The 26,248-nt window shown below is 41.7% G+C and overlaps 1 protein-coding gene across 10 annotated transcripts in view; it reads right to left on the bottom strand.

The window, feature by feature from the left end:
- FOXP1 (forkhead box P1) overlaps nucleotides 1–26,248 on the bottom strand; it is a 595,227-nt gene that overhangs the window by 55,837 nt on the left and 513,142 nt on the right. For all 10 annotated transcript variants that reach the window (XM_082637134.1, XM_082637141.1, XM_082637140.1 and 7 more), the window contains one exon: nucleotides 782–886. In XM_082637134.1, the coding sequence (XP_082493260.1) occupies nucleotides 782–886 (105 nt within the window). The remainder of the gene's footprint in view (nucleotides 1–781; nucleotides 887–26,248) is intronic.

Here is a 26,248-nt window from a genome sequence, read left to right as displayed (position 1 = left end):
ACTATGAATATATTTATGTGATGTCAATAATGCAGGGTGGTTTCGTCTCGATATTTTTAAAGGAACCGTAGATGAGGGAAACGTTAACACCTCGTGCAGAAGCGTTTCACTTCGGCCAGGAGAGGATGAACGTACCATTGACTTACAGGGATGCTTTATCAGTGGTACAGATTCAAATGGGATAACCCAAGTTTTAGTCACACTTTAGCTGTAGGAATTAAACTTACTCTCGCCTCCCTATAAGGACAAGAATCTGAACAGAAGTCAACACCAATGCAGAAAGATAAGAATCAGATAGGTAGCTTTTCCTGGGCATCCGTTTCTTACGTTTATCAAGTCATTTGTGAAGAACCAAAGAAGAGGCCCAATCACCAAGCTATTAGTGGCCAGGAGCTGACACCAATTTTATAAAGCTAGAGCTAGGGCGTATGTCATTGATTTAATATGTAGGGATGTGAATAAAAGCGAAACTGAATTAGTGCACGTTTAAGATTGGGAGAATTTTTACTTAATCACTGCCATTCTGAGAAAATAAGTAAACACAGGATCTTACTAAGAGGATCAAAAATGCCCTTAGATGTAAATCCTTCCCCCTTTACAAGGCAACCCTCAATAGACTTTGTAACTATTCCTGTGACACTGCTACACGTGGTGATTTAGAGTCTACCCTCAAAATGGTGGTGTGAAACTCTCCATCAAAAAGGCACTTCATGAGGAAAAGTACGAAGAGTGGGAGGTGACGGCTACGTAAGAGAAGCAAGCAATATCAAATCATTCTTACTTTAGAAATGATTGGAAATCTTCACACACTGCTTCACAGCCAGGCCACTTGCATACGCCATGTCCATACAGAGGATGGCTATGGGGATGCTCCTCATGGGACAAACTGAAAGAAAACACACAGAGGACAAGAGAATAAATTGGCTGCACAGAACCATCCCACCAGACATACAAGGTAAGAGGAGGCAGCCCACGTGGCCAAAGGTGAACCAATCTGTGCTTTCCTCTTCCTGTGGAATTTACAAATTACTTTTGCACAGCACTCTACTTACAGCAAGAGTTAAATTTCAAAATGTGAACAGTCCAATATTATAAATGTACCACCGCGTATGAAAAGTGCTTGACAGGCTTTTGTGAGAGGCAAACCCCTCTACTCAGACTGCAAAAGATTCGTTAAAAGGCTACAACTTATCATTTAATCTACCTAATGAAAATGATAAAATCTGTACTTGATTTTGAGATTCTCTCACTGTTTTCTACCCAGAATATTACATATTTTTCTCCCCCCTTCTGCCACAAACAGTATTCCCAAAATTGTATAATCTTTTCACCGGTTAAGTTTATCAAGCAAAGAGGAGTGCAATTAAATAAGTTAGAATAAAATAATTGAGAAAGACAAATGTATCCAAGTAGATGATTAACTTAAAAAAAAAAAAAAAGCTAAGAGTGGCAGGAAGATTCTATCCCTAAAATTACTAACACCAAGAGTGAAAGAAAACTTGGCATGAACATGAAGGGGTTAATCCTCCCGTGGGGTTCCAATCAATAGGTAATGATTGGGCCACACGGATCCAGGTCATTGGATGCTTTGATCCATGCCACGTGGCGCTTAGAGAAGTGTATCTGTTGTACTTGCTGATGAACCATATTCTCAAATATTTTCTCTATTAGATTTCTGCATCCAGACTTCTTTCAGACAAATTATTTTTACAGTCGTTTCCATAACCTTAGACTCTGTCAAATAGAAACATAAAACTGACATTAAGAGTTCCGTTTCGTACTAAAGCACACTGTCTTCAAGGAAAGGGCTATTTTGCAACTTACTCCACTGCCGCTGCCTGACTTTGAACTTCAAGCACACTGAATTATGACTTCACACACACACACACACACACACACACACACACACACACACACACACGAGAGAGACCTGTAGTTTATATAACCCCCAGGATGTGTAGTCATATATTTTATCGATTCACATTCGTAGAGCAGACATACACAAATGCCACTTATCCTTGACTTATAACATAATTAATCCACAGTGAATGTATTATGAACATTTAAACTAAGGGTCATGAATACCAAACACACGTATACACTGAACAACACTTTATCAAACATCCATAGGTCTCCCTGTGGCTTTTCAATGATTTGCTTGGAAATCTAATAAAATTTGAAAATAATAAGCCAGTTTCCCTGACAATAGAAAACAAAGCTGGGAAACAACCACCAACAAAAAATGCAGAAAACTAACTTAGCAAAGCACTGAAAGGTGCCCCCATGAGAGAAAAGAATAACACAAGTGAACTAAGGTAGTTACAGTGAGATTTCTAAAGCCCAATGATACAATGATATTCTCTGAGCAGTTACGAGGGTAAAATTCCATTGGACCGAAGAAAAGAATGACCACCTATCTTTGTTCACCTTCAGATTCTTTAAAGAATAAAAGAGGTATGATATGAAAATAGAATTTAAAACAATTACTGGCAACATTTAACATCCAAGAATCCTTCAAAGTACCAAGATGCTCAGAATATCTGAGAGGGAAGAACATCATTTAAAAAGAAAACTGTTCCTACCAATATCTTACAAGGAAAAAGAAAAATTATCCAACCATAATAACTCTTCTCTTTACCAATTTTATTAACATTATTTAAAGTATTTTCACAATCCTAAATGCATTAGTATGTTTGTTATAAAATCCTTGAAAAATCTTGAAAAAAAAAAACTACCTTCAAGTACACACACACACACACACACAATTTTTGACAAATTAGGCATGAAGATTTGCATCCTTTTAAATTTTAGATAATTTTGAAACTACTCTCTCATGTTATCAACTAATCCTCAAAAGCTTCAGTTACTGATGTGTAACAGTCTGTCATATACCATCTTAGCTCGAGCTATCTGCCAAAATTGATATAACCATTCCTCTATTTTGGACACTGAGATTCCCTTCATGTTTCTAATATTTATGAATAATGTTAGAAATTAAATTTTACCAGGCAAAACATCCCAGTATATAACTGGTTTTTACTAGAAGATATATTCAGAGAAATGGAATCACTCAGTTAAATCAGTACTACGTTTTAAGACTGACCATTAATACTCCATTAAGTTGCTCTTGAGAAATGTTACATGCCCAGTACACTCTCAGCCATTATACCTATTTTGTGTGATTCTTTAGGTTGGAAAAGAGGAGCCTCAACTAGGATATAAAATTAGCATCATCAGTTAAAAACTGCCAATGGTTATTCTACTGTGCCTTGTGGGTTAAGCCAAGAGGATTCTGAAAGTAATAGTATGAAAGAATACACTGGGCTTCCCTGGTGGCGCAGTGGTTGAGAGTCCGCCTGCCGATGCAGAGGACACGGGTTCGTGCCCCGGTCCGGGAAGATCCCACATGCCGCGGAGCGGCTGGGACCGTGAGCCATGGCCGCTGAGCCTGCATGTCCGGAGCCTGTGCTCCGCAACGGGAGAGGCCGCGACAGTGAGAGGCCCGCGTACCGCAAAAAAAAAAAAAAAAGAATGTACCATGCCTTCACTAGAGGAATTTACAACTAGAAATAAAACTACATAATTCAGCACGTGTGCCACCTCCACCCTAACCCCCACCCCACCCCGTTTCTAGGCTGACTTATTTGTAAAGGCTCCTTGGACTGAATAAAAGCTACTCTCCTCTAAGAATTTATTTTTGGTTCAACTTAATATCCTTATTTCAAAGAAAAGGACCAAGGACAACTCACTAAAGCCTCAGAAGCATCACCAGTCACACCTTGAAGGCTAGAGAAATGCCAACTCCTGGCACACGCACATACTTACATACTCAGTAGGCCTCTTGAAAAGGTGCCTCGGCATTAAAACTGTATTTTTAATCATGAAAGCATTATATGTTCTTATTTTTAAAAGTTCACCTCATGCTGTGTTGGCTCAACTTTGCCCCACCCTCGTCCCACACCTAAGGCAACCCTACCGTGGCCGACAGTGCGGGCACCCCGGCACATCACCACGCTGCACTCTCCTCCTCGTGGGCTCTCGTTGACAAACATGGAAACACGGGACACATACCGCTGTCACTGGCTTTGCAGATTTGGACACTTTAAAATACACAACTGTCTGAAACAAAGTGCTTGGCTTTGAAAGGAAAAAGAACACACTGGCAGTGATGCCCTGCTGGAGTATCTCTGCCAAGATCCGTAAGATACTCTTAACACTTGTTGCCTCTGGGGCGGGGTACCGGGCATTGTGGTTGGGCGGGGAGCAGAGAAACGGGATTTTCACTGTATCATTTTTTTTTGGTATCTTTCGAAGTTTTAATTTTGTGCATTGTAGGTGTTTTTTGCTGTGCAACTGTTAAATATACGTATACACACACACACACACAAACCCATACAGAGACATACACACACATGAAAAAATCAAATGCTATGCACGACTCGATTTCCAGCCTGCCACTCACCCTGATGCTGGTGTAGCAGATGCTGTATACTTGCTGCCTGTGTGGCCGAGTCTCACTTCTGGCCTTTCAGTCATTCTGGATGAAGCATCATTAGACCCCACCAGCTGTACCCCTGAATGGGAACTTTTCTGTTTCATCAGAGAAGTGGAACAAGCCTTTATACCCTTACTGCCTTTCAGGACTTGCCAATAGGGACAAGATGGGAAATTTTAAAAAAAATGAGTACAGGAATTGTTAAACTTGAATGAATTTAGAATTTCATTTCCAGGATGAAACTTGATGGAAAAATGACCATCTCAACATCTGACGGTCAGATAAAGCCTGTGAGCCCCGTCATTTAAATAAACTGATTACAGGTAGCTCACCCATGTGAGGAGTATAACTTCTGAAAAGCTGCCAAGATCAGTGCTGAATAAATGCTGAATGAAGTGCTGAATAAATGGATGAATAAATAGATGTATTTGATTTTAAACGGATTTAAACATGCTTGCCCCAAAATTAAACTTCAAAACTTTAGGGTCAATTGTTTAATAAACTATTTTTTACTATGAACTCCCAGGTTGAAAATTTTTAGGGACAGGGATCACAACTAGTTCATCTCGACCCACTCAGTACCTAACACAGAACATGGCCTCAATAGATGTCAGACAGAGTCATACAGACAATAATATTATTCTATTTAATGTCTGTGTGGATATATACTAAATTAATGTTTGCCTTTTAAAAAACGTCTTGAAGGTAAAGACCAGAATGATGCCAATCCACTTGAGAAAAGAGCATTCTGACACCTTCTATTATTTACTTTTAGTCCAAATATTTAAAACGCCAATAGTACACAATCAAGAAAAGCCACATGATTTAAATTTCTCCTGATGACCCTTGGTATGTAAAAAATAGATATATTTATTAACACAAAACAGTGAGAGCATTTCAGGTTAGAAAGAACCAACTTGCCATAAAAAGTATAACTACACAAAAATAGGTAATAATTCCTGACGTTACCTAATACTAAATACACTCTGTATTATTCAGTATGATGTAATGGTGTCACTGACATTTATTTAAGACTTGTTTTGGTATTTATTCTTCCTATATCAAAGTATACCAGCCAGAGCCTTAATTTCAACGCTGACTTTGGCCTTTGAGAAGATTTTACATAATGGTTATGGTTTTTCAGCGGTGACTATTCACTACTCCCTTCCTAAGTTCATTACTTAGCCAAAACTTGAACTAGAATCACTGCTAAAACTAAGAACAGCTTCTTACTGCAGCCTGTAGACTTTAGTGGCCCTTATGCTCTTAGTCCTGTAAGCTGATTTTCCCTGCAGTAGTAACCAAGAGAATCATCTTTGAAGGAGAGGAAAAGCACAGACACCTCAGAGAAAAGGGAACCCTCCTACACCGTTGGGAATGTAGACTGGTGTAGCCACTATGGAAAACAGTATGGAGTTTCCTTACAAAACTAAAAATAGAGTTACATATGGTTCAGCAACCCCACTCCTGGGCATGTAGCTGAGGGAAACTCTAATTCAAAAAAATACATGCGCCCCAATAGCCAAGACATCGAAGAAACCTAAATGTCCATCGACAGATGAAAAGGGTAAACTTCTTTCTTGTGTGGTATACGTACACAAAAAAGAATGAAATATTGTCATCTGCAGCAACATGGATAGACCTAGAGATTATCATACTAAGTGAACTAAGTCTGACAGAGAAAGGCAAATATCATATGATATCATTTATATGTAGAATCTAAAAAAAAATGACACAAATGAACTTATTTACAAAACAGAAACAGACTCACAGACATAGAAAACAAACTTAGGGTTACCAAAGGGGATAGCGGGGGGAGAGGACAAATTAGGAGTTTGGGATTGACATACACACGACTATATATAAAATAAATAATCAACAAGGATCTACTGTACAGCACAGGGAACTATATTCAATATCTTGTAATAAACTACAATGGAAAAGAATCTGAAGAAAAAGGAAAAGCACAGACACCTCGCTGTACCTCGATGCCAATTTTCTTTTCTCCTAAAGGCACGCCTTCAGCTTTTCCTGTGCCCTGACCTACGTCCTCACGTCTGTCTTCTAAGTCTCGTCCTGTTTGTTTTTTCCCTTTTCCAAATTTGCCGTTTGTTTTCTCAATTTCTGATTCATCTGTAACAAAAGGCTACATCTGGGCCCATTAAGGTTTATAACTTCTCCCCTTGCCCCCCACCAATCAACCCCAAATTATAAGTTGTATTCCATTTCACTAGCACCTTGTTTGATATATTAAGTTATGGAAGACTGTTGGGCATTCTCTAACGGCTCCACCAACTGATGGAATACATTTTTCTAAGCTTCAATGAGGTATAATTCATATCCCATACAACTCATTCATTTGAAGTACATAATTCAGGGAATTCCCTGGCGGTTCAGTGGTTAGCACGGTCCAGTGGTTAGCATGGTCCTCGGCACTTTCACTGTGAGGGCCTGGGTTCAATTCCTGCTCGGGGAACTAAGATACCGCAAGCCACAGGGTGCGGCCATAAATAAATAAATAAAGTACATAACTCAATGGTGTATATAAAGTATATAATGCAATATTCACGGGGTTGTAAAACCACCACCACAGTGTAATTTTAGACCATTTTATATCACACCAAAAAGAAACCCTGGACCCATCAGCAGTCACTCCCCTAGTCCCTGCCAACCACTAATCGACCTTCTGTTTCCAGACGTTTGTCTATTCTGAACGTTTCATATAAATGGAATCGCATAACATGTGGTCTTATGTGTCTGGCTTCTTTCACTTAACGTTTTGGAGGTTCATCCACACTGTAGCATGTGTCAGTGCTTCATTTCCTTTTTTATGGCTGAATACTATTCCACTTTATGTATCTAACACATCTTGTTTATCCATTCATCTGCTCGTCAACAGTTGGGAGGTTTCTACATTTTGGCTATTGTGAATAGTGGTGATACGAAAATGCAGGTACATGTACCTGTTTGAGTATACGTTTTCAATAATTCGGGGTATATAACTAGGAGTAGAATTGTTGGGTCATGTGGTCATTCCACGGTCAACATATTAGCAGACTATTTCCAAAGCAGCTGCACTACTATTTTTTCAAAATAACTTTTGAAATCACATTGTTGTAAAATAAGTTTCAAAGTTTGACTGAGAGGGGCGGCATTGTTTGAGGGTTCCAATCTCTCCACATCCTTGCCAACACTAGTTGTCTGTCTTTATCTTAGCCATTCCAGCGGAGATAAACTGGTACCTTTTTGTACTTTTGATTTGTGTTTGTTTAAAGATTAATGATGCTGAGCATCTTCTCATGTGCTTATTGATCATTTGTGTGTCTTCTTTAGAGAAATGTCTATTCAGATCCTTTGCCCATTAAAAAACACTGGGTTCTTTTCATTGTGGACTGCAAAAGTTTTTTTCAGGTATATATTTTCTGCACACAAGTCCATTATGAGATATATGATTTGTAAACACTGATTCCCATTTTGTGGACTGTCTTTTCAGTTTCTCAATGGTATGCTCTGAAGCACAAAAGTTTTAAATTGTGATTAAGTCCAATCTTTTTTTTTTTCCCCTTTGCTTCCCTGCGCTTTTGGTGTCACATCTAAGAAACCACTGACTGATCCAAACTAATAAAGACATATTCCTATGTTCTCTTGAAAGAGCTTTAGCACTCACATTTAATCAATTTTGAGTTAATTTTTGTATTTTGTGTGAGGTAGGTGTCCAACTTCATCCTTTTGCATGTTGTCCCTGCACCATTTGATGAAAAGACTGTTCTACTCCAGATGAACTGTGTTGTGTTGGCACCTTTGCCAAAAGCCAAATGAACATAAATGTAAAGACTGGAGGGTTTTTTTTTTCTTTTCTCTCTCTATTTTTTTTTTGCTTCACTTTTGCTGGATTTCTTCTTCCCAGATGTACTACTCCCATTCTCAAAAGAATTTATACTCAAACTATAAAATAACTCTTGAAATCACACTGTTATAAAGTAAGTTTTGAAGTTTGATTGGGGGGAGCAGCGATAAATTTTTAATAAAAATAAAACTTGAGCAACTAAACGTTTTAAGGAATGAGTGCCTGGGGACAATTTTTGTTTTCCAGATCCTGTTGATCCTTTGTGTGCTGAAAAGTCTCTTCAGAATGTACTTGGTGCATCTCTCTGCCTAACAAATAAATGGAATGTAACGTAACCTTTTATTGAAGGTCAGTAATATTTCTCCATGGGGAGGGGTGGGTGCCAGGTGAATGAAAACCCCATTCCACATTATAGATGCGCTGAAAACCAGGAACCCTGCAAGTCATGTAACTGCCCTGCCCTCCAATTCCTCATCGGAAAACCAAAGGGGGTCACACATGATGACCTGTGCTGCTTCTCCGAGTTGGGAACGCCTCCACCAAACTTCTACCAGTTATGCAGATGAAAGAGGGTGTGGCACAAATGACATACCTTGTTATTGACAAGATGAATGAGTAGGTGCTTAATGAGGATGGGTTAAAAGAATGAATGAGATCCACGCCCTTACCTCTGCTGGGGGGCAGGAAGCTCTCTTCTTCTAAACCCTTGCCCGCCCCCTGCAGATACAGACACCAAAAAGCACAACTAATCCCCTTTGCCCACTGGCCACCTGCCTCTTTCCCACCATGTTGGCTTTTCATCCATCCAGCCAATGTTAGTGCAATGCTGACCCTGAGGCAGGCAGCCAGGATACTAATGATGAACACCAGTTCTCTGGCAGACCACATCTGTGCCTGTCTCTGGCTCAAGTCTCTCCTTGTCTGTCTGTCTGCTTTCCAATTCTTTGGTCTCATGTCCATGCGCACACGCTTCTTTGTGCCCACCCCATAACACTGTCAGCCATGGAAACTTCCCCGCTCAGATCCATCACAGCCTATGACTTTGGTGACCAGGAGCTGCTCATTCCTAGCCAAAACATGAAACTACTCCAGATACCTCAGGTTTCCAGAAAGGTGTTCTCTTCAAACACAGTTCCAGGGCTGTCTATTAATAAAAAGTACTTTCCACTAAACTGTGATCATAACAAGAGCACACGTCAGCGGAAGCCACTGCTGTTTTAAAGCTTTTTCTTTCTTTTGCTTTAATTCTTTAACGACAACTTACACAAAAGCGATCCTACTTTCCTTCTTTCTCTTTTCTCTTTACTTCTTAGTTCTTATCACATTTCCCTGACTTCTACTTTGCTACCACAACCTACTCTCAGTAAGATTTTAAGTAACATACCAAATTTCTTAGGTTGGAATATGGGAGCCTGAATTTGATTTCGAGTGATGAAGTGATAACTGAAAATAAAATATCATCAGACTTCAGATGCTTTTACACTAAATTTTCAAGAACGAATTGATATCAAGTATTTCTGATATGTACAATAAGTCTACTTGAACGAAACCAAACTAGTTGAGCTGGCTTTGGAACTTGATCACAGATGACCATATAAAAAAGAACAATGTAGATTCACAATAGCAGAAGAGATGATTACTTATCTATCGAGCACAATTTTCCATCTTAGAGTTTATTATTTGAATATTTCTCATACTAGAGTATACCTTCCTCAAAACCAGCCAGGAGTCAAATCCCAGTCTCTTGCAGTAAATAAAAGGACAGGTCAAGTTTCTTCATGTGTTATACGGTAGCACCTGGGGGGAAAGGTCCTACACCTGCCTTGGAAAGTGCAAATGATACATGGGAACAGGGGAAAGGGTGACTCAAACACTGTATCTTTTTTCCTGGTGCCTTTGTGGAAATGACCTTTCTCCTTTAACTTTCACTGAAAACACTTCAAGAAGCAAATGGGCTGCTTCTTTTATACTGAAGAGTTGGGACATGACTTCGGCCTTACATTTCCAGCACGCTGCCTTAATCTGAGCTCATTTCAGAAATACTCCACCTTAGGTGTTTATTAATCAGGTTTCCAAAAGCAAGTTGGCAATCAGCTCTATAATCTCACCGCAAAGAGATGGGTGTTTTACTGAAGCCCATTAAAGGGCCTACTCTAGAGCAAGGAAAGATGGAGTTCTCTGCAAACTGGGAGATGCACACACATGCTTCTCTCTTTCCCTCTCCCACGCAGTGAATCCTTGACTCTCCTTCCCCAGAACATTCATCATCTCAATTTTCTGCTGCTTTTCAAATCATGTTTAATTAGAGGATTTCACATTCCCTTGTGATATGATATTCATGAGGAAAACTTGCAATTGGAGTGACTGTGAATTAGTCTGTTAAGTGCCAGATTTGTGCTTTTAAACGATGGAGATTATTGTTATTATCTGCTCTCAATATTGTGCCTTGAGATGTGAGGGCTACCTTAAGTAACTTCACATCTGAAATACAAGCTATTAACTATTTACGTCCGTTTTTTTTTTTTTCCTGGAAATACAAATTATCCTGAAAGAAATACAGCGTCACCTTTCTACAATGGACCCCATTAGGGCATGGGCAACTAATGTGGTGAGCTGGGTGACTTTGAGTGACATACAAATACCCTCACTTTCATAGTTATGGATTCACGCTCATGTAGACTGGAAAACAATTTTGACTAATACGTCAGATCTGTGACTTCTCAGGGGTAGCTTTTTATAAACCCTGTTTAAGTTAATCAGTTTCAAGAAAAAGTAAAAACTTGTAATATGTATATGCAGGTATGGCAAACGTTGAAGATGGCAAGAGAATGACTCAAAGACTGCTGCGTGGGATAAAAGGATTAAAACTGGATCTATAGGTAAGGATGCTCACTCTGTCTTTTTCCATTGCTAATCAAAGACTAATGCTTCTCAAATTCTCTTTTAGCTGTAAATCACCTGGAGATCTTTTTAACATGCAGATTCTAATCCAGCAGTTCTAGGGTGGGACCCAAGACTACGCATGTGTAGCACCCTCCTGGATAACGCTGATGCTCTTGGACCCTGGAGCACTAAGGAGCTTGAGAGCTCCCTGTTCTGGATCTGACCTAAAAGTGAGCGTACTTACAGAAACACACGTGAGCTGTCTTCTCTATTAACTGTGGGGTGAAAAGCAAACTGGGGATGGATAAATATGGAAAGCGGAGACACTGGGCAACCTCACCAAGCAATAGGTACAAACTCATAAAAACTCTCACTGGCCCGAAGTTATTTAGGAATTATATGCAAGTCTTATTTTTTTTTTTAAATTTAATGAAACAGGTAAGACTAAAGGAAGTTAGCACCGGGAAGAGGCCATCATCTCCTGTTTCTATTCAGCAAACACCAGTTTCACGTTAGCACGGATCTACTGAGTGACTTGGCCAGTGAATAGTGTCTGCCAGGTACTCTACTGATCAGTAGTACCCCGGAGTAAACTGTTGAATCTGGGTTTGACAACAACTCAAAGCTTCACAGGTCCCAGACTCTAGGGCTGCCGTGGGTATCCTCTAAGCCTTCATGGCATCCCTGAACCTGGGAGGAGAGGATGTATGTGTGAATAAATAGGATCTTGAATTAACTTTTTTAGCAGGGGAGTGATGCTCTTGGGCTTTTCTAGGAAACCAGGGTGTATCATGAAAGCAGAGTTTCAATCCACTTGGCATCCACTTGGCAGAGTACCATATGCAGTCAAGGCCCCTCCTCAGTAAAGAGAGGGAAATCCTACCAAAATATCCCGATAGGTGATATACACGGACTCAACGGTGGCCCACACAATGTCAGGAAGAACAAGAATGCATATTTCTACAAACCGGCGGATTTACTTTAATTTGTATTAGCCGAAAATATATCTAGCATCTCCAACTTCTGGTTTCACAGATATCACGTCTAAGGATGAGGCTTATTTTACTTAAATTAAAAATGACCCGATTTAAAGAAAATAATATAAATTACAATAGTCATCTAAGCAGATACGGCAAACCTCATGACAGTGGGGCACACATTCACATGACTAAACTTTCAGAAAACAAAAGCGCGTGAAGGAGTCCTCAAGGAGAGGCAGTCTGTGACTGGGTTTACTTCCTGAGTCGACAGTGACCCAGTGGTACGTCTCTTTAATTTGAATTTTCAATAGGGAAGGAAGAGCCTCAGAATTATCCTTGACTGATGGGACAAAGACCCACAAAAGCCACAAGAGCACAGGGCAGTGTGTCGGATGCTTCGAGGACCACACCCTATCCTTTAGGACCAGGGAGCATCCTATGTGTAGACTATCGACGTTCAATCAGCTGCTTTACCAATGGTAAGAACTTGAGGTTGGGGGCCATGATGACAGGTCATCAGTCTGGCAGTTACTCTCTTCACCATCCCCTCCCATCTGGCTCTACCTCCCTCTTCAGATACACTGGGCAAAACACGCAATCTTGATTCTCAGAAGCCTGTGGCACAGCAAGACAACGGGGCAGAGAAGGAGAGGGGGAGTGCCTGCGGGCTGGTCGGTGTGTTCTGACCCATCACCAACCCAGAGCGGGTGATGACAAAGGCCGAATGCCTGTTTGCATGGTGACGAGTGAAGGGATACATAAAGGAAAAGGACAAGAAAAGGTAGAGGTCCAGCTTTTGTTTCTGACACCCAGAAGGGCGATCGCTATGCTGAGGTTATAAGTGAGAGTTTCCCACTGGCAGCATTAACACTGGGATCTTGTTAAGAAAACAGAATGCTTTCCAAAGAGGGGCTGTGAGCAACTGTGTCAATACAGACACAGGGACCACTAATCCAAAAGATATTAACACCATTAGGCAGGCATGCGCATTACGTCCATGTGAGTGTTTGCACTGGTGAGTCACAAGGTCTGTGTGGAACCTTGTCCGTATGTTAGAGGAAACCACAAGACCCGGAAAACCAAAGAGCGTAAATGAAAGTTCCAACACGAATTCTTCTCATTTAATCCCTGCCCCTGACACTCTGTGGAAGTCCGCACAAGCGTACTCCAGAACCAGAAGAATCACATAACAGAAGTGTGAGGGCCACACGAGGAAGCAGGAGGTGAAGGGACAGGGGACTTAGAGAAATAAAGTGGCTCAAAACCATGAGGCACTTGCATTTATGTTTCCTAAGAATTACCTCCTACTTTATGTCATTCCTTTTATGCCTCAGCAGTACAAGATGCTTCATTAATGGTCACTGGATTAAACTCTTCTCTGCCTTTGGTTCAGCATTTTTGGTTTGTTGGTTTGTTTTGGTTACTGGGGGGCTTTTTTTCTGGCCATGCCACGCAGCACGTGTGATGTTAGGTCCCCGACCAGGGATCGAACCCGTACCACCTGCAGTGGAAGCACGGAGTCTTAACCACTGGACCGCCAGGGAAGTCTCTCCGCATGTTTTACGAAACACCTACTTTGTGCTTAAGCATCGTGTTGGGTTCCTAGATCAGAGTCTATAAACTGGGATCTGTAAGAAGATCCTCGGGAGGGTGCTAGGATAATATTACCACTTCTGTATGCATGTGTTAAGATAATATTAGAACTTTTGTATGAGTAGATACTTGTGTACCTATGTGTATACATTTCTCACCTGCTTACTCTTTAATTTTTATACTACAGGTACTATATTAAGCATGTATATAACTGATTAAAAGTATCTTTAGTAGGGGTGCATACTCAAAAGTTTTAATATTCATGGGGTGACTAATCAAACACACTTGGAGGTCATTGGTATAGACTGTGACTAAGTTCTCATCCTCTCCAGAAGAGTTCTGCTCAATTCCCCAGTTGAGGGGAAAAAGAGAGAATTGAACAGACGGCTGGAACATAAAATTCTGTAATATTTGATCTGGGCCTTTGAGTAGCAATAGAAGCTCAATGCTAAAAGGAATAGGATGAGAGAAGGCAGGTGACTAAAGCACAAAAAGCAATTTCAGACATAAAAAAAAAAAATTTAGAAAGACCCAGAGTACTTAACAAATGATTTAAAGGCCAACATCAGGAATTTTTTTAAATGAATTTTGTTCCATGAAATAGTTCACATTGGGTCACGGTCTCAAGAATTGTTCTCTTTGAAATGTTGAGTCTTGGCACTGGACCCAGACTGTCCTAAAGACTAGTGAATGATAGTTATCAAGATCCCTCCTCTGTCACTTTGAATCGGAGAAGGGGAAGAACGCCATGGAGTCAGGACCGCCGCTGGGAGGTCCCACAGCAGTGGTTCGCAGAGTTCGGTCGCTGGGAACTTGTCAGGGATGCAGATTCTTAGGCCTCACCCCAACTTACTGAATCAGAAACAGTAAGACTAGGGTCCAGCAATCTGTAGTTTAGCCAGTCCTCCAGATGATTCTGATGCAAGCTAAAGACTGAGAATCAATGTAACCAGAAATCCACATTTTCCCACCTGTTTGGAGCACATAAGTATCAATATCAACAAAGACTAACCAGGTACTTCCACAGCATCCGTGGCCAACGGGTAGCTACTACTATTAACGAGTTCCTGAGCCTTAACATCTCATAAATTCACTATATTCTGAACACGCGGTCTCTGCAGTGAAATGCAGCACCAACCACATGCCAGGCTGGCTGTGCTAGATGACTGCGATGCAGCAATTGACAAGGGACATGGAACCTTTCCTTCCTGGAGTCCACTGCATCCAAAAATCTCACCTGATGCGAACGTGGGGGTGTGTGTGGAAATATAGACGTGACAATATTCCACCAGTGCTCACGTTTAACAAACTATACACTCCATCACATTTTGCCTATCTTCATATCACTGCATTTTTTTTTTTGGCGGTACGTGGGCCTCTCCCTGTCGTGGCCTCTCCCGTTGCGAAGCACAGGCTCCGGACGTGCAGGCTCAGCGGCCATGGCTCACGGGCCCGGCCGCTCCGCGGCACGTGGGATCTTCCCGGACCGGGGCACGAACCCGTGTCCCCTGCATCGGCAGGCGGACTCTCAACCACTGTGCCACCAGGGAAGCCCATCACTGCATTATTTACACTGTGTTGGCAAGTGTCTGCCTCTGTGTTTGTCTCTCTAGACTGTGAGCTCCTTAAGGGAAAGACCTACGTTCGAGCCATCTTTTAATTCCCAGAATCTGTAGAGTTATTAGTATGTAAATGCTTAATAAAGGTGGCTTGAACGAATAAATGACTTTAACAATAAACAAGAGTCATTAATAGTTAATTAATTAAATCATCAATAATCATTTAATATTCACGGAGCACTGCCTATGTGCCAGAGACTAAAATGTGTACAAACTCATTTCATCTATGAGGCCAGGCTTGGTAACATACCCATTTCACAGAGGGCGCACTGAGGCACACCAAGACTAAGTACGTGGAGTGGGCCGCCTGCCCTGGAATGCAGGCCATCCGGTTTGAGTCCACACTCCTAACCACTAAACAACAAAGCCGCCCCTGCACTAATTGAGGTAAGAGCCATGATCTAGCAAAACATGCCTCAATGTCTTCTGCTTCTGCTGTGCCCTCTGCCTGGAGAGCTCTTCCCTGACTTCTTCATGTCTGTTCAAGGGTCACTTCCTCAGAGAGGCTTTGCCAAAAACCCATTTATCCAAACAGTGACCTTAGCCCCGCTCTTCCTGCTTCACTTTTTTTTTTTCTTCAGATCTTAATTCTGTCTTTTTATTACGTGGTTATTTGTTTGTTCTATTTCTCTTCCACTGCAACATCAGCTCCATGAGGTCAGACTTGGTCAAGCTCACGGTTCTATCCCTCAAAGCCTAGGTCACCTGGGACGGGGTTAGTGAAGTTTTGCAGAATAAGCGGATCTGCCTCAGTACTGTCTGGTGACTTCTGTCTGCAAAGGCAGGCTTTTTTTGTTGAACTCTGGACAACTTCCCCATTTATCCTTGTTAAGTTTCTTTTACTTCTGCCTGTACAATCCTCTAATTTATTCAAACACTACTGGATTATTCCAGCTCTTGGTGTCATTTTTTTTTTTCTAATTAAAGTAAGCTGCCATTTATTTCTCACACTGATCTTTAACACGGAGACATCTTGTTCTTGTCGTAAATATGACTCATACGGAAAAATGTAAGTTGAATATAGGGGCTCATGTATACTAGAATGTTTCCATCAATATTTCAGATATAAAAAGGAGACACGAAGCCAGAGATGCCTGTCCAATTTGAAGGTCTATAAGTAATCATTTCAGTGGAGTTTTTTAGCCTCTTGGATGTGTAACCTGAAATTCCACCAGATGACTAAAATAGCCCCTCTTGAAAGCAAATACCACATCATTTACACAAACACTTTAGGTTTCTCTTTCTTTTTGCCATAATACACCTTCAAACTCAACATTCACAGCCAGGATGTAAAATACACACACAGAACAGATCCTTCAAAGACAGACCTCAACATATTTTTTTAAAAAAAAGGAAAAAAAAAAGAAAGAGAGAAAGAGAAAAAAAAAGAGAAAGAGAAAGGAAAGGAAAGGAAAGGAAGATCAACTTGCCATTCGACTGATTTCCTTGAAGACTATAAAAGGAATGAAATCTGAAGGTCATAAAAGTGTGCCTATTTGTTTAGGGAAGTCTTACAGGTAGTATAAATACCATCAGCTACAGTTGCTATGGGGTCTGTTTGTTTACCAAACGAGAATACAAATAGTTACACAAAAGCAGAACAACATTTGGGTATATAAATGGAGAAGGCTTTGCCTTCTGGTAAAATTTCCAAAGTGCCTTTTACAATGTTCCTGTTTTTCACCTTCTTCACGGGGAAATCTCTGTTTTCTAGATTCTCCCTTTTCAGTTCTAGCTCTCCAAAGAATGTCTTACTCTCAGATTTCTAAGGCTGGTAATGATTTGCTTTTCCTTTTCCCTTTCCCTTTTTTAAGATGTAAAAACTAAAACCACTAGCCCAGCAACCCAAACTGTACAATGAAAATAAGTTCTCACAACTGAAGATACAAAAAAAAAAAAAAAAAAAAGAGAGAGAGAGAGAGAAACAAAAGCTGCAGAGTTTATAGACAAATTCTAGGACAGGCATGTCATACTTAAATCGAGTTAATTCACGAACAACCACCCAGAAAGGTGTGTGTGTATATGTAAATGACTTTCTATGAACCAGGTATGTTTCATGGACCTGAATTATACCTGCTGGGTTAACCACTGGCTTCTAAAAAATAAAAGGAGGGGGCGTTGAGTGGGAAGGAAACCAGCAAGACTGTTCTGGAATTTCTTAGTTGAGCATGTGTGTGCGCGTGTGTGTGCGCGTGTGTGCGCACGTGTGTGCGCGCGTGTACGCGACAACTCAGATCTGCCATTAAACAAACTGCACCACAGAGGCCGCTGTGAGTGGAGGGCTTCTCTTCACACTACATTGACCACGGTACCCACCAGGCACAGCCCCGGCGCCTTTCTGTGAATGGGACACGCTGCCATATGGACCAAGACACTGAACAAGCTGTACAAGTCCTGGCGACATGTGCCCAGGGGACTGTCCCGTAGTCACACCACCTGGGCTGTGGCAATTGTGCTCTGTCTGTGCAGAGGCACGGAGGAGCCCAGCAGGATGTTATTTCTGAGTACACACAAAAAGGAAAATTACAGTTAGGAGAATTCTCTGGCTAGCGTATCTGTTGCTCAATTCCCGAAATAGTTTCCCAGAGGAACGGTTATCTGCTTTATTCACACAGGCAGAAATGACAAGCTGGAACACATATTAACAATTTCCCTTTGTGAGCTTCCACTATTGTTTTAATGAGGAGAATATGCTTTGTAATATACTTAGGCCTTGACTGATCACAAAGGGGGGTGGAATAAAGAAAGTGAGGACGGCCGTACACTTGTGGCCACTCACTTGTATCACCCGAGTGAGCAGGTCTGCACAGTGGTGCCTCCCTTGGAAAGAGCCGCAGAGCCAGGCTGCCAGGTGGCCCTGGTGCAAAATGGCATCTTGGTAAATCTTGAAAAAGGACGTGCCTTCCATTTCAGCCTCTTGGATAGGTTCCTCCTCACTGGGCCCCATCGCTGGCTGAAAAACACGGGACTCCTAGTTGTCATTTAAGCGAGAAGGCCACTAGGAGTTTTCCAAGTCACACAGCGTTCCGTTGACCCTTGGTCTCCCTTTCCACTTTAGGATGGATCCAGAGCCACCAAAGAAAAATTTCTATTCAGTTAATCCAAGGGGTAAAGTGTACATGTCAATCAGACTCTTTTACAGGTAAAAGGGCAAAACCCAGTACACAGTGGGCTATGCCATCAGAGCTGCCAAAAGATGGGTCCTCACCGTTCTTCTGTCATATGCTTTCTTTTTCACCCTTGGTATGGAATAAACGCTAAGAAAGCTAATGTATATTAGGTGTTTCCACAAAAGTGCGAGCACCTATGAAATACCTGGGTGCCAACCAAGGGAGAGGGTGGGAAAAACCCTATCAGCAAGAGCAACTCATCAGAAAAGAATGACTAACCTCCATAAGGAAAGAAAATGGGGGTTCAAAGCTGATTTTTCATGAGAAATCTGGCACATTGGACATGAAATGGCCCATGGTTGAGATTCATATTAGGCAGTATCCCAGGGGAGAAAAGAAATGAAAATCAACCGAATTTAAGAGAAACTTGTAAAACAAATGTGACTCTCCAGACCCATGATGTCATTTTATTGGAAAGTATTTATCATTTAAACACAATAAATAGAAAAAAGATTTATAGGGTCTAATGATGCTGTGTTATGGTAAAAGGCATTTTATTGAGATAAGACATAACAGCTGTTTGAGAATAACAGTTGAGTTTTTCTTTTCATCACCCCATGAAGCGAACAGTCAAGAAAATCCATAAATTGATCCCCCAGGATGTGGCAGGTATTTTCAAGGTGTTCTCCCTCTGCCCTCCCTGAATGTGTGGAATGACGGGAGGTGACACGGCACCATGGCACACCACCCTAAGAGAACCTTTCCTTCTACGTCTAAAACCCAGAAGCAAATGGTTTCAAGCAGAAACAGGAAATGATCACAGCTCTTCTAAACGTGATGATCGCCAAACACCCAGTAGCACTTTGGGGCATGAAATGTTGATATGTCCCCAGGAGCGTCTTTCCGACATAAGCAGGGACAGTTTTGCCCTCAACAGGCGACTTCCCTTGCAGATAGACATTGGACAGCTGACGCTGCCAAGGGTCTGCTTTGGAGCAGAAAGCAGCACCTGAGTGTAGGCCTCTGCAATTGGCTGCACCCTTGTCTCTTTCTTGTCCCTACAACACCTGACAGGACATGCCCCGCCTGCTTTCTATAGTCTCCACTTCTCGTCACCTGTATGCAGCACCCTGCCTTCCCTCTTTGCAAAAAGATGCGGCGCGGGAGAAGGACGGACCGCAGGGAAACGCGTGGGGCTTCTCCCTAATTATGGCCCAATCTTGGAAGGTTACGGTCTGGTTCTGATCCCCAAGCTTTATCGCCTGGAGGCTGTAACCCAGAGTCTGGGGTGGAGTCCAGGTGGTTCTGATGAGCAGAGTGGTTCCCATCTGGGAACCAGCAGAATGTGGCAGCCACTGCAAGGACTTCAGGCTCGGGGACACGCTGGTTCCAGTCCCTGCCTGGTCCCTAACTAGCTGGTTGGCTCAGGCAAGTTATAAATTTCCTCTGGGCCCAACACTACCTGTACGAAGAGGACAGGACCCCACAGGGTTGTCGTGAGGATACAATGGGAAAATCAGTATTAACGCTTCTGTCGAGTCCTTTATGCATTGTGACTGGCACAAAGTAATAGTTCAATAAAAGTTAGCTGCCCGATCATCCCCATCATATGCCAGCTCCTGATTCCTTCCAGCAGTAGCAGTACCTGTACCTGTTGGCTCACACCGGAATCGCAAACCACTGGTTCTGTGGACTGAACATGTCTGGGAGCATCATCGAAATGTGGGGGGAAAACTCCGTTCTTTCCAGCAGTGCCCAAACCCAGGTCAACTGAGCATGCTAACCTGCAGTGCTTCTCAAGCTTGAATGGGCACGTCAAGGCCCCGGGGACTGGGTTAAAATGCAGACCCTGATTCAGTAGATCCACGGTGGGACCTGAGATTCTGCATTTCTAACGAGCTCCCACGTGACGCTGAAGTTGCTGACCTACAGCCTTTGAGGGGCAAGAATCTAGGGTAGGCATGACAAACAGAAATTCCCACACCCCATCTCAGACCAGTGGCATCCAAATCTTCACGGGAGAGGCCTAGGAAGTAGTATATTTTAACAAATTCCTGTGACATTATCATCAGGCAATCTGGGAAACACTGGTCTGATGGTTAACATTGGAGTCGGCCAGCTTTTTCTGTAAATGGCCAGATGGTAAATGTTTTACTCTTGGTGGGCTATATGCTTTCTGCTGTGACTACTCAAGCCAGCCATTGTTTTTTGTTTTTTTTTTAAACATCTTTATTGGAGTACAATTGCTTTACAATGGTGTGCAAGCCAGCCATTGTAGTGTGAAAGCAGCCATAGTCTTTGTGTAAATGAATAAGCCTCACTGTGTTCCAATAAAACTTTATTTACAAAATAAGAAGCGGGCCGGGCTTGGCCGGTAGGCCATAATTTGCTGACCTGTGTAATAGATCAAATGCCTCAACCTATATGGGTAAGAAGTAGCAGTGAGAATTCTGAGGACAATTTGGGACAACGTGACTGCAGGTTCTCCAAAAGAATCTAATGGGGAGGGAAGATTTGGGGTCCCTAGTTTGCTCAAGTGCTTCAAATCAAAAGAAACACAAAAGAAATGATCTGATTTTCAAAATACAAAAAAAAAAAAAAAAAGGTTGAAATGAGGAAGACCTGTTCAGAGTCACAGGACCTAGAGCTTACTACTTAAATTTCTGGCTCCAGAGGCCCCCTAAATATGAATATGAAAATATGCAAAAGCTAAATGCTTGTGTAACCAGAAGAGTTCTGAAACCAAGCTTCTAGAATGTTAGCGAGGAAACCAAGAGCACCAATATTTATTCATCAACAGAGGATTTAGTTAAAAAAAAAAAAAAAAGAAAGAAAGAAAGAAAGAAAGGAAAAGAAACACCAAGCATGTCCACGACTCAGAGTCCCTTGCCTTTTGAAAACAGAAGGGCTGGTCAACACAAATGTTACTGTTATATAGTCAAATCCACGGCAATATGTCAAGAGGCCACAAATCAAAAACAGAGACTGTGAATCAAGTGAGACTGTCTGAAAGTCCACGAGCCAAGCAAAAACCTTCAGGGGTTATTTGAAGGCAGCTGCCAGCTGGGAAGTATGGAAATCGCAAGCAATTGGAATACACAGGGCTGTGTCAACAGATGAGAAGGAAAAGGAAGGTACCTTGCAGGGACAGGAGGCAGGTTAGGCCTCAGAGAGAGAGAAAGAGATGCCCAATGTGGGTCACCTGATTCTGAGAATATGACAGCCTCAAAGAAAGAAGAGGCCGCACAACCTGGGATCTCTCCAGAGTTTAAAGAAACCTTTCACCAAATGCTTAAGGAAAACCTTGGAACAAATATTTAGAAGAGCTATGCATCTGAGACACATTCAAGTTATAAAACATCTACTAATGGTGGTTGAACTAAAAGCAAAAAGCTGGGGAGGATCAGAAAAAAGGACTATCTCTGACATGGACTACAGAAGGACAGCTGAAACAGAATAGAGACCAGATGATGTGTTCAACGAGGAAACGCAAGATTTATAAGGCAGGAAGGAAAGTCAGGATACACTGAAAGGAGGGAGAGGCTTGTTTTGCATCTGCCTGTGTGCAAATCCTGCATGGGGTCCATTTTTGTTCTTTATGTGCCGTTTCAGACCGTAAATGATTTATATTCTGCAAATCCTCTCCACCCACCCTCCCTTCGCGAGACGCCTAGGAACCTATCTGTATCCACCTTAACAGAGGGAACTCTAGGATTTTAAGTCAATACACGTTTTGTTGAATTGATTTTCAAAATTTCTTTTAGGAGCACTGATTTTGATTTATCATAATTAAGTATTCAATTCTATACTGAATGAAACCTCTAAGTGCTGTTTTATGAAGTAAAAGAGGGACTTGAATTTCAATCTCGGCTATGCCACTAACGAGTTCTGTGACCCCAGGTCACTTATTTAATCTTGATGGTTCAACTTCCTCACCTGTAAAATGGGTATAATAAACCCTGCTGTTTCCCAGCAGTCACGTGGCTAAAATGAGACATCCCTCCCAAAGGTAAGAGTTTAGCCAGCTGCTTGGCACAGAGAAAAAAAATGGATTCAATGAGAGTTCCCTGCCCTTTCCCTAGTGCACCATGATATACTGATAGAATTTTAATTCAGGCAATTACTTAAGTAGCAATTGCTATTTGTATTTACATAGCTGCTTTGATCCAAGAAGCTCAAAGGGCTTTACTAAATTTAGCATTTTAATAAATGTTTCATTTGCACGCCGTTGATTTTGTTTACCCACACCAAAACTTGGAATTTCCTAAAGCGAGACAGTCAGACAAGTTACGGAAACGAGATAGCTATCTTCGTGTTTACAGGTATCCCGGGTCGGAGATTTGTCTATTTACCAAAGAAGTCATGACGCCCTGGTCCTGTGGAATTAAATGTCAGTAAGAGGTATGAATGTGCCTGCTTCCCTCTGTAGCTCTCTTTAGCTCCTGCCTGTTCAACTTCATTGCCACCACGCTTCTCTCAGGCCCCGACAACAGAGGTAGGTTTATCGCGCCAATGAATACATACATATTATACGTATATATAATATACATATATATAATATATATATATATATATAAAATATATATAAAATCAGCACAATAAACATTATTAAATTCTCGGGAGGAAATCAAAGCACGAAGCACAGCGCCAGTGCCGAATTCTAATGACGCAGAAGGTCCGTGACTGCACGGGGACAGGATCTTAACAAGCCTTGATGTGAGCGTTGGCAGCTGCCTCGCCAATCACACGGGCCGCTCCTCCCCTGACAGCGCTGAATATTGATACATGTCTCTACCCTGCACAACGGGGAAGTGGGTTTCTACTGGCAATCTTTACCAAAGTGTTTTTTTTTTTTTCCCCTTCTCTTCACTCAAGGGTTTACCCTGAATGATTTAATTATAATTTTCCTTGTGTAAGACAAATTAAAGAGGAGAGTAGGAGTGTCGGGCCAAGCACATGATTTATCTCCTGAACAGATTGCAGCTCACCAAACCCCAGAGCTGCTGCTGCGGCGGCTGCTCATGGGAGCCCGAAGGATGCAAGGGGGCGGGGGAGGTCTTCCACATGGCATGGAAACACGCGGCCCAGTCGTGATCGGCAGACGACTCGCAACTTGAAAACACACACCAAAACTCTCACGATATTACCGTGGTCCGATGAATTTTTCCATAGAGCACTCCCCCAAGTCCTTTCAGAAAGAATCCTTAAAGCTGGTAACCTAAGCTACAGCTCCAGGAGCACCGGGGGTGGGAGGTGGTGGGGAATATTACGTAGAAATCAAGGGAGAGCTTCGAAAGAGATCCATTTCACAAATGCCCTTGGTGAGTAAGGGATGAAACTTCTCCAAGGGACTCCTGAGACAAATGACAACTCACTGTGTAAGTGAGAACATATTTCGATAGTGACAGCTTTTTTTTTTTTTTTAACCATCTTCCACTATTTCAACAGTAATATCACACGAGATTTTAAAATAAACCCTCAGAGGGTAAAAACACTCGTTATAAGTCCTTATATACAAAGCTGGCTAACTAATAATTGAATTTCTACTGATCAATTTTTTAAGTTTGTAAGTTTTTGACATAGCTTTAACCTAAGGTACTCATTTGCCAAATTTGCTACGTTCAGTTAAAATGTGCCGACTAGAATCTGTTTTAATCCAGCCATGCCTAGCAACCTCCCAGGTAATAGAAACTGAGCGGTCCAAGAGGTTAAGCACGTAGCATATAATTTCATAGTTGCTTCTTCTTTGCATGAACAGTTGGAAAAGTCAGCCTGTTTTTCTATCCAGATTCAGGTTCAGTGGAATCTAAATACTTTTCTGATCCTTATTCTAACGCTGGTAGGTAGTATAAATGAAGATTAAGCCCAACTTTTGTGCAGACACATAAGGACCATAAAATGAGAAATCCAACAAACTGATTCTCCTAGAATTAGACTGTCTCTGAGATCCATTTACTTTCGAATGCACCTTAAGACATGAAAAGGGCTATTCTTCTCCTATTCGCCTCCTTGCTAATCTACTACCTGACTCCAGATACATAACCTTTTAGAATGAAACTGAGCATGGTGCATCTAAACAGGGAGAGTTTTCTGTGTCACAGGAAATCTGTGCAGGCTCCACAATGGCTGACAAGATTACAACAAATACCTTAAGTGCATCAGTTGGCATTTTTCAGCGTATGGTCTCCTGCCCTGCCTGTGGATAAAGATGTAGTTCGATCCCTCTGCAGTAAATGGACAGCATCAACCTCAGGATACCAAAAGCAAGTAGAGCAAAGGACAACAGCCTAGAACCTTTTCTTCACAAGCTATTTAAAGTCTAGTTTGTTTGTTTGTTTGTTTAATTACAAACACACTCTAAGAGATTATAAAGCGAGAGCTAAGGTTGGTCTCCAGACATATAAATCTATCCTCACTAGAAACAAAAGAAGCCACATTTGGTCCAATGGCTCCAAATTAATTCTTACTGCCCACCATTCTGTTTTTCAAGCTCTTCTAAACCAATAAGTTATAAGCATCTTTTAGTCCTTCTGTGTCTGCCACAGAAACTCTAAAGTGATTTTAAAAGGACAGTTGCAAGTTTTGGCTAAAACATATATAATCTCATCTCTGGAAACCTCTCACGGTTTTTACACTGAAACGTGATACACACAAACATTCATATACTGTTTTCTGTGTTTACTAAGCTCTAAATGGATAAAATGTTGCTGGTATAAAGACACACATCTAATTAAATCAGTGGGCTTCTTAAGGTTCAATATTTCGAGAAATACATGAAATTATACGTGTAAGTGCTTAAGTGAAAAATAAAATTCAAAATCTTTCACTGGGTCACTTTTATTAAAAAAACCAAAATAATCTGGTTTTCCTGATGGAAACGACACTTACTATCACCTATTACTTTTGAGGTTTCTTTCCTTCTGTGGGTGGACACTCTGTGTATGAGGTACACAGGAAACAGTTTAAAAACACTAAACCGAAAAAAAGGTTTTATATATTTTTTCTACTTTGGAAAAGCACTGAACAGTGGAACTAATAGTTCTGCGTGCTAAGGTATAATAACATGGATTCACAGCTTCCTTTTCTTAGAGCTGTCTTCTCACATGATATATTTTGGATCTCCCAATCAACCTCAGCTTCGACTAACATCCAAGTGAAGCTCCGGGCAATTAAAAAATACAAAGTCTAGGGCCTCCCTGGTGGCGCAGTGGTTGAGAGTCCGCCTGCCGATGCAGGGGATACGGGTTCGTGCCCCGGTCTGGGAGGATCCCATATGCCGCGGAGCGGCTGGGCCCGTGAGCCATGGCCGCTGGGCCTGCGCATCCGGAGCCTGTGCTCCGCAACAGGAGAGGCCACAGCAGTGAGAGGCCCGCATACAGCAAAAAGAAAAAAAAAAAAAAAAAAATACAAAGTCTTAACTTCCAAACAGGAATACAGAAATTGAGTCGATGCCACCATATGTCCCACGAGCAGGAGAAAGTGGCTGTGTATGCTTGTGTGTGTATACACGTGGACCCCTTCCATCTCTCCATCCCTCAAACCTTCACTGACGGTTTCCAAACAAAAGGCCAAGTACTCTGGGGACACGATGATGAAAAAGATGGGCTGCTCCCTGCCTTCAAGGAGGGCAGTGCAGAGTAGTGTGCGCTCTACCTTTTCTCAAACCATGATCCAACACAGCCTACAGCAGACAACGCTATTCCCTTAGAAGACGTTTAAAG

Source organism: Mesoplodon mirus (assembly GCF_964341445.2).
Source record: "Mesoplodon mirus genome assembly, chromosome: 12".
NCBI classification, from domain to species: Eukaryota; Metazoa; Chordata; class Mammalia; order Artiodactyla; family Ziphiidae; genus Mesoplodon; species Mesoplodon mirus.
Note: the sequence above shows the minus strand (reverse complement) of the source record. Positions and strands in the feature narration are given on the sequence as shown.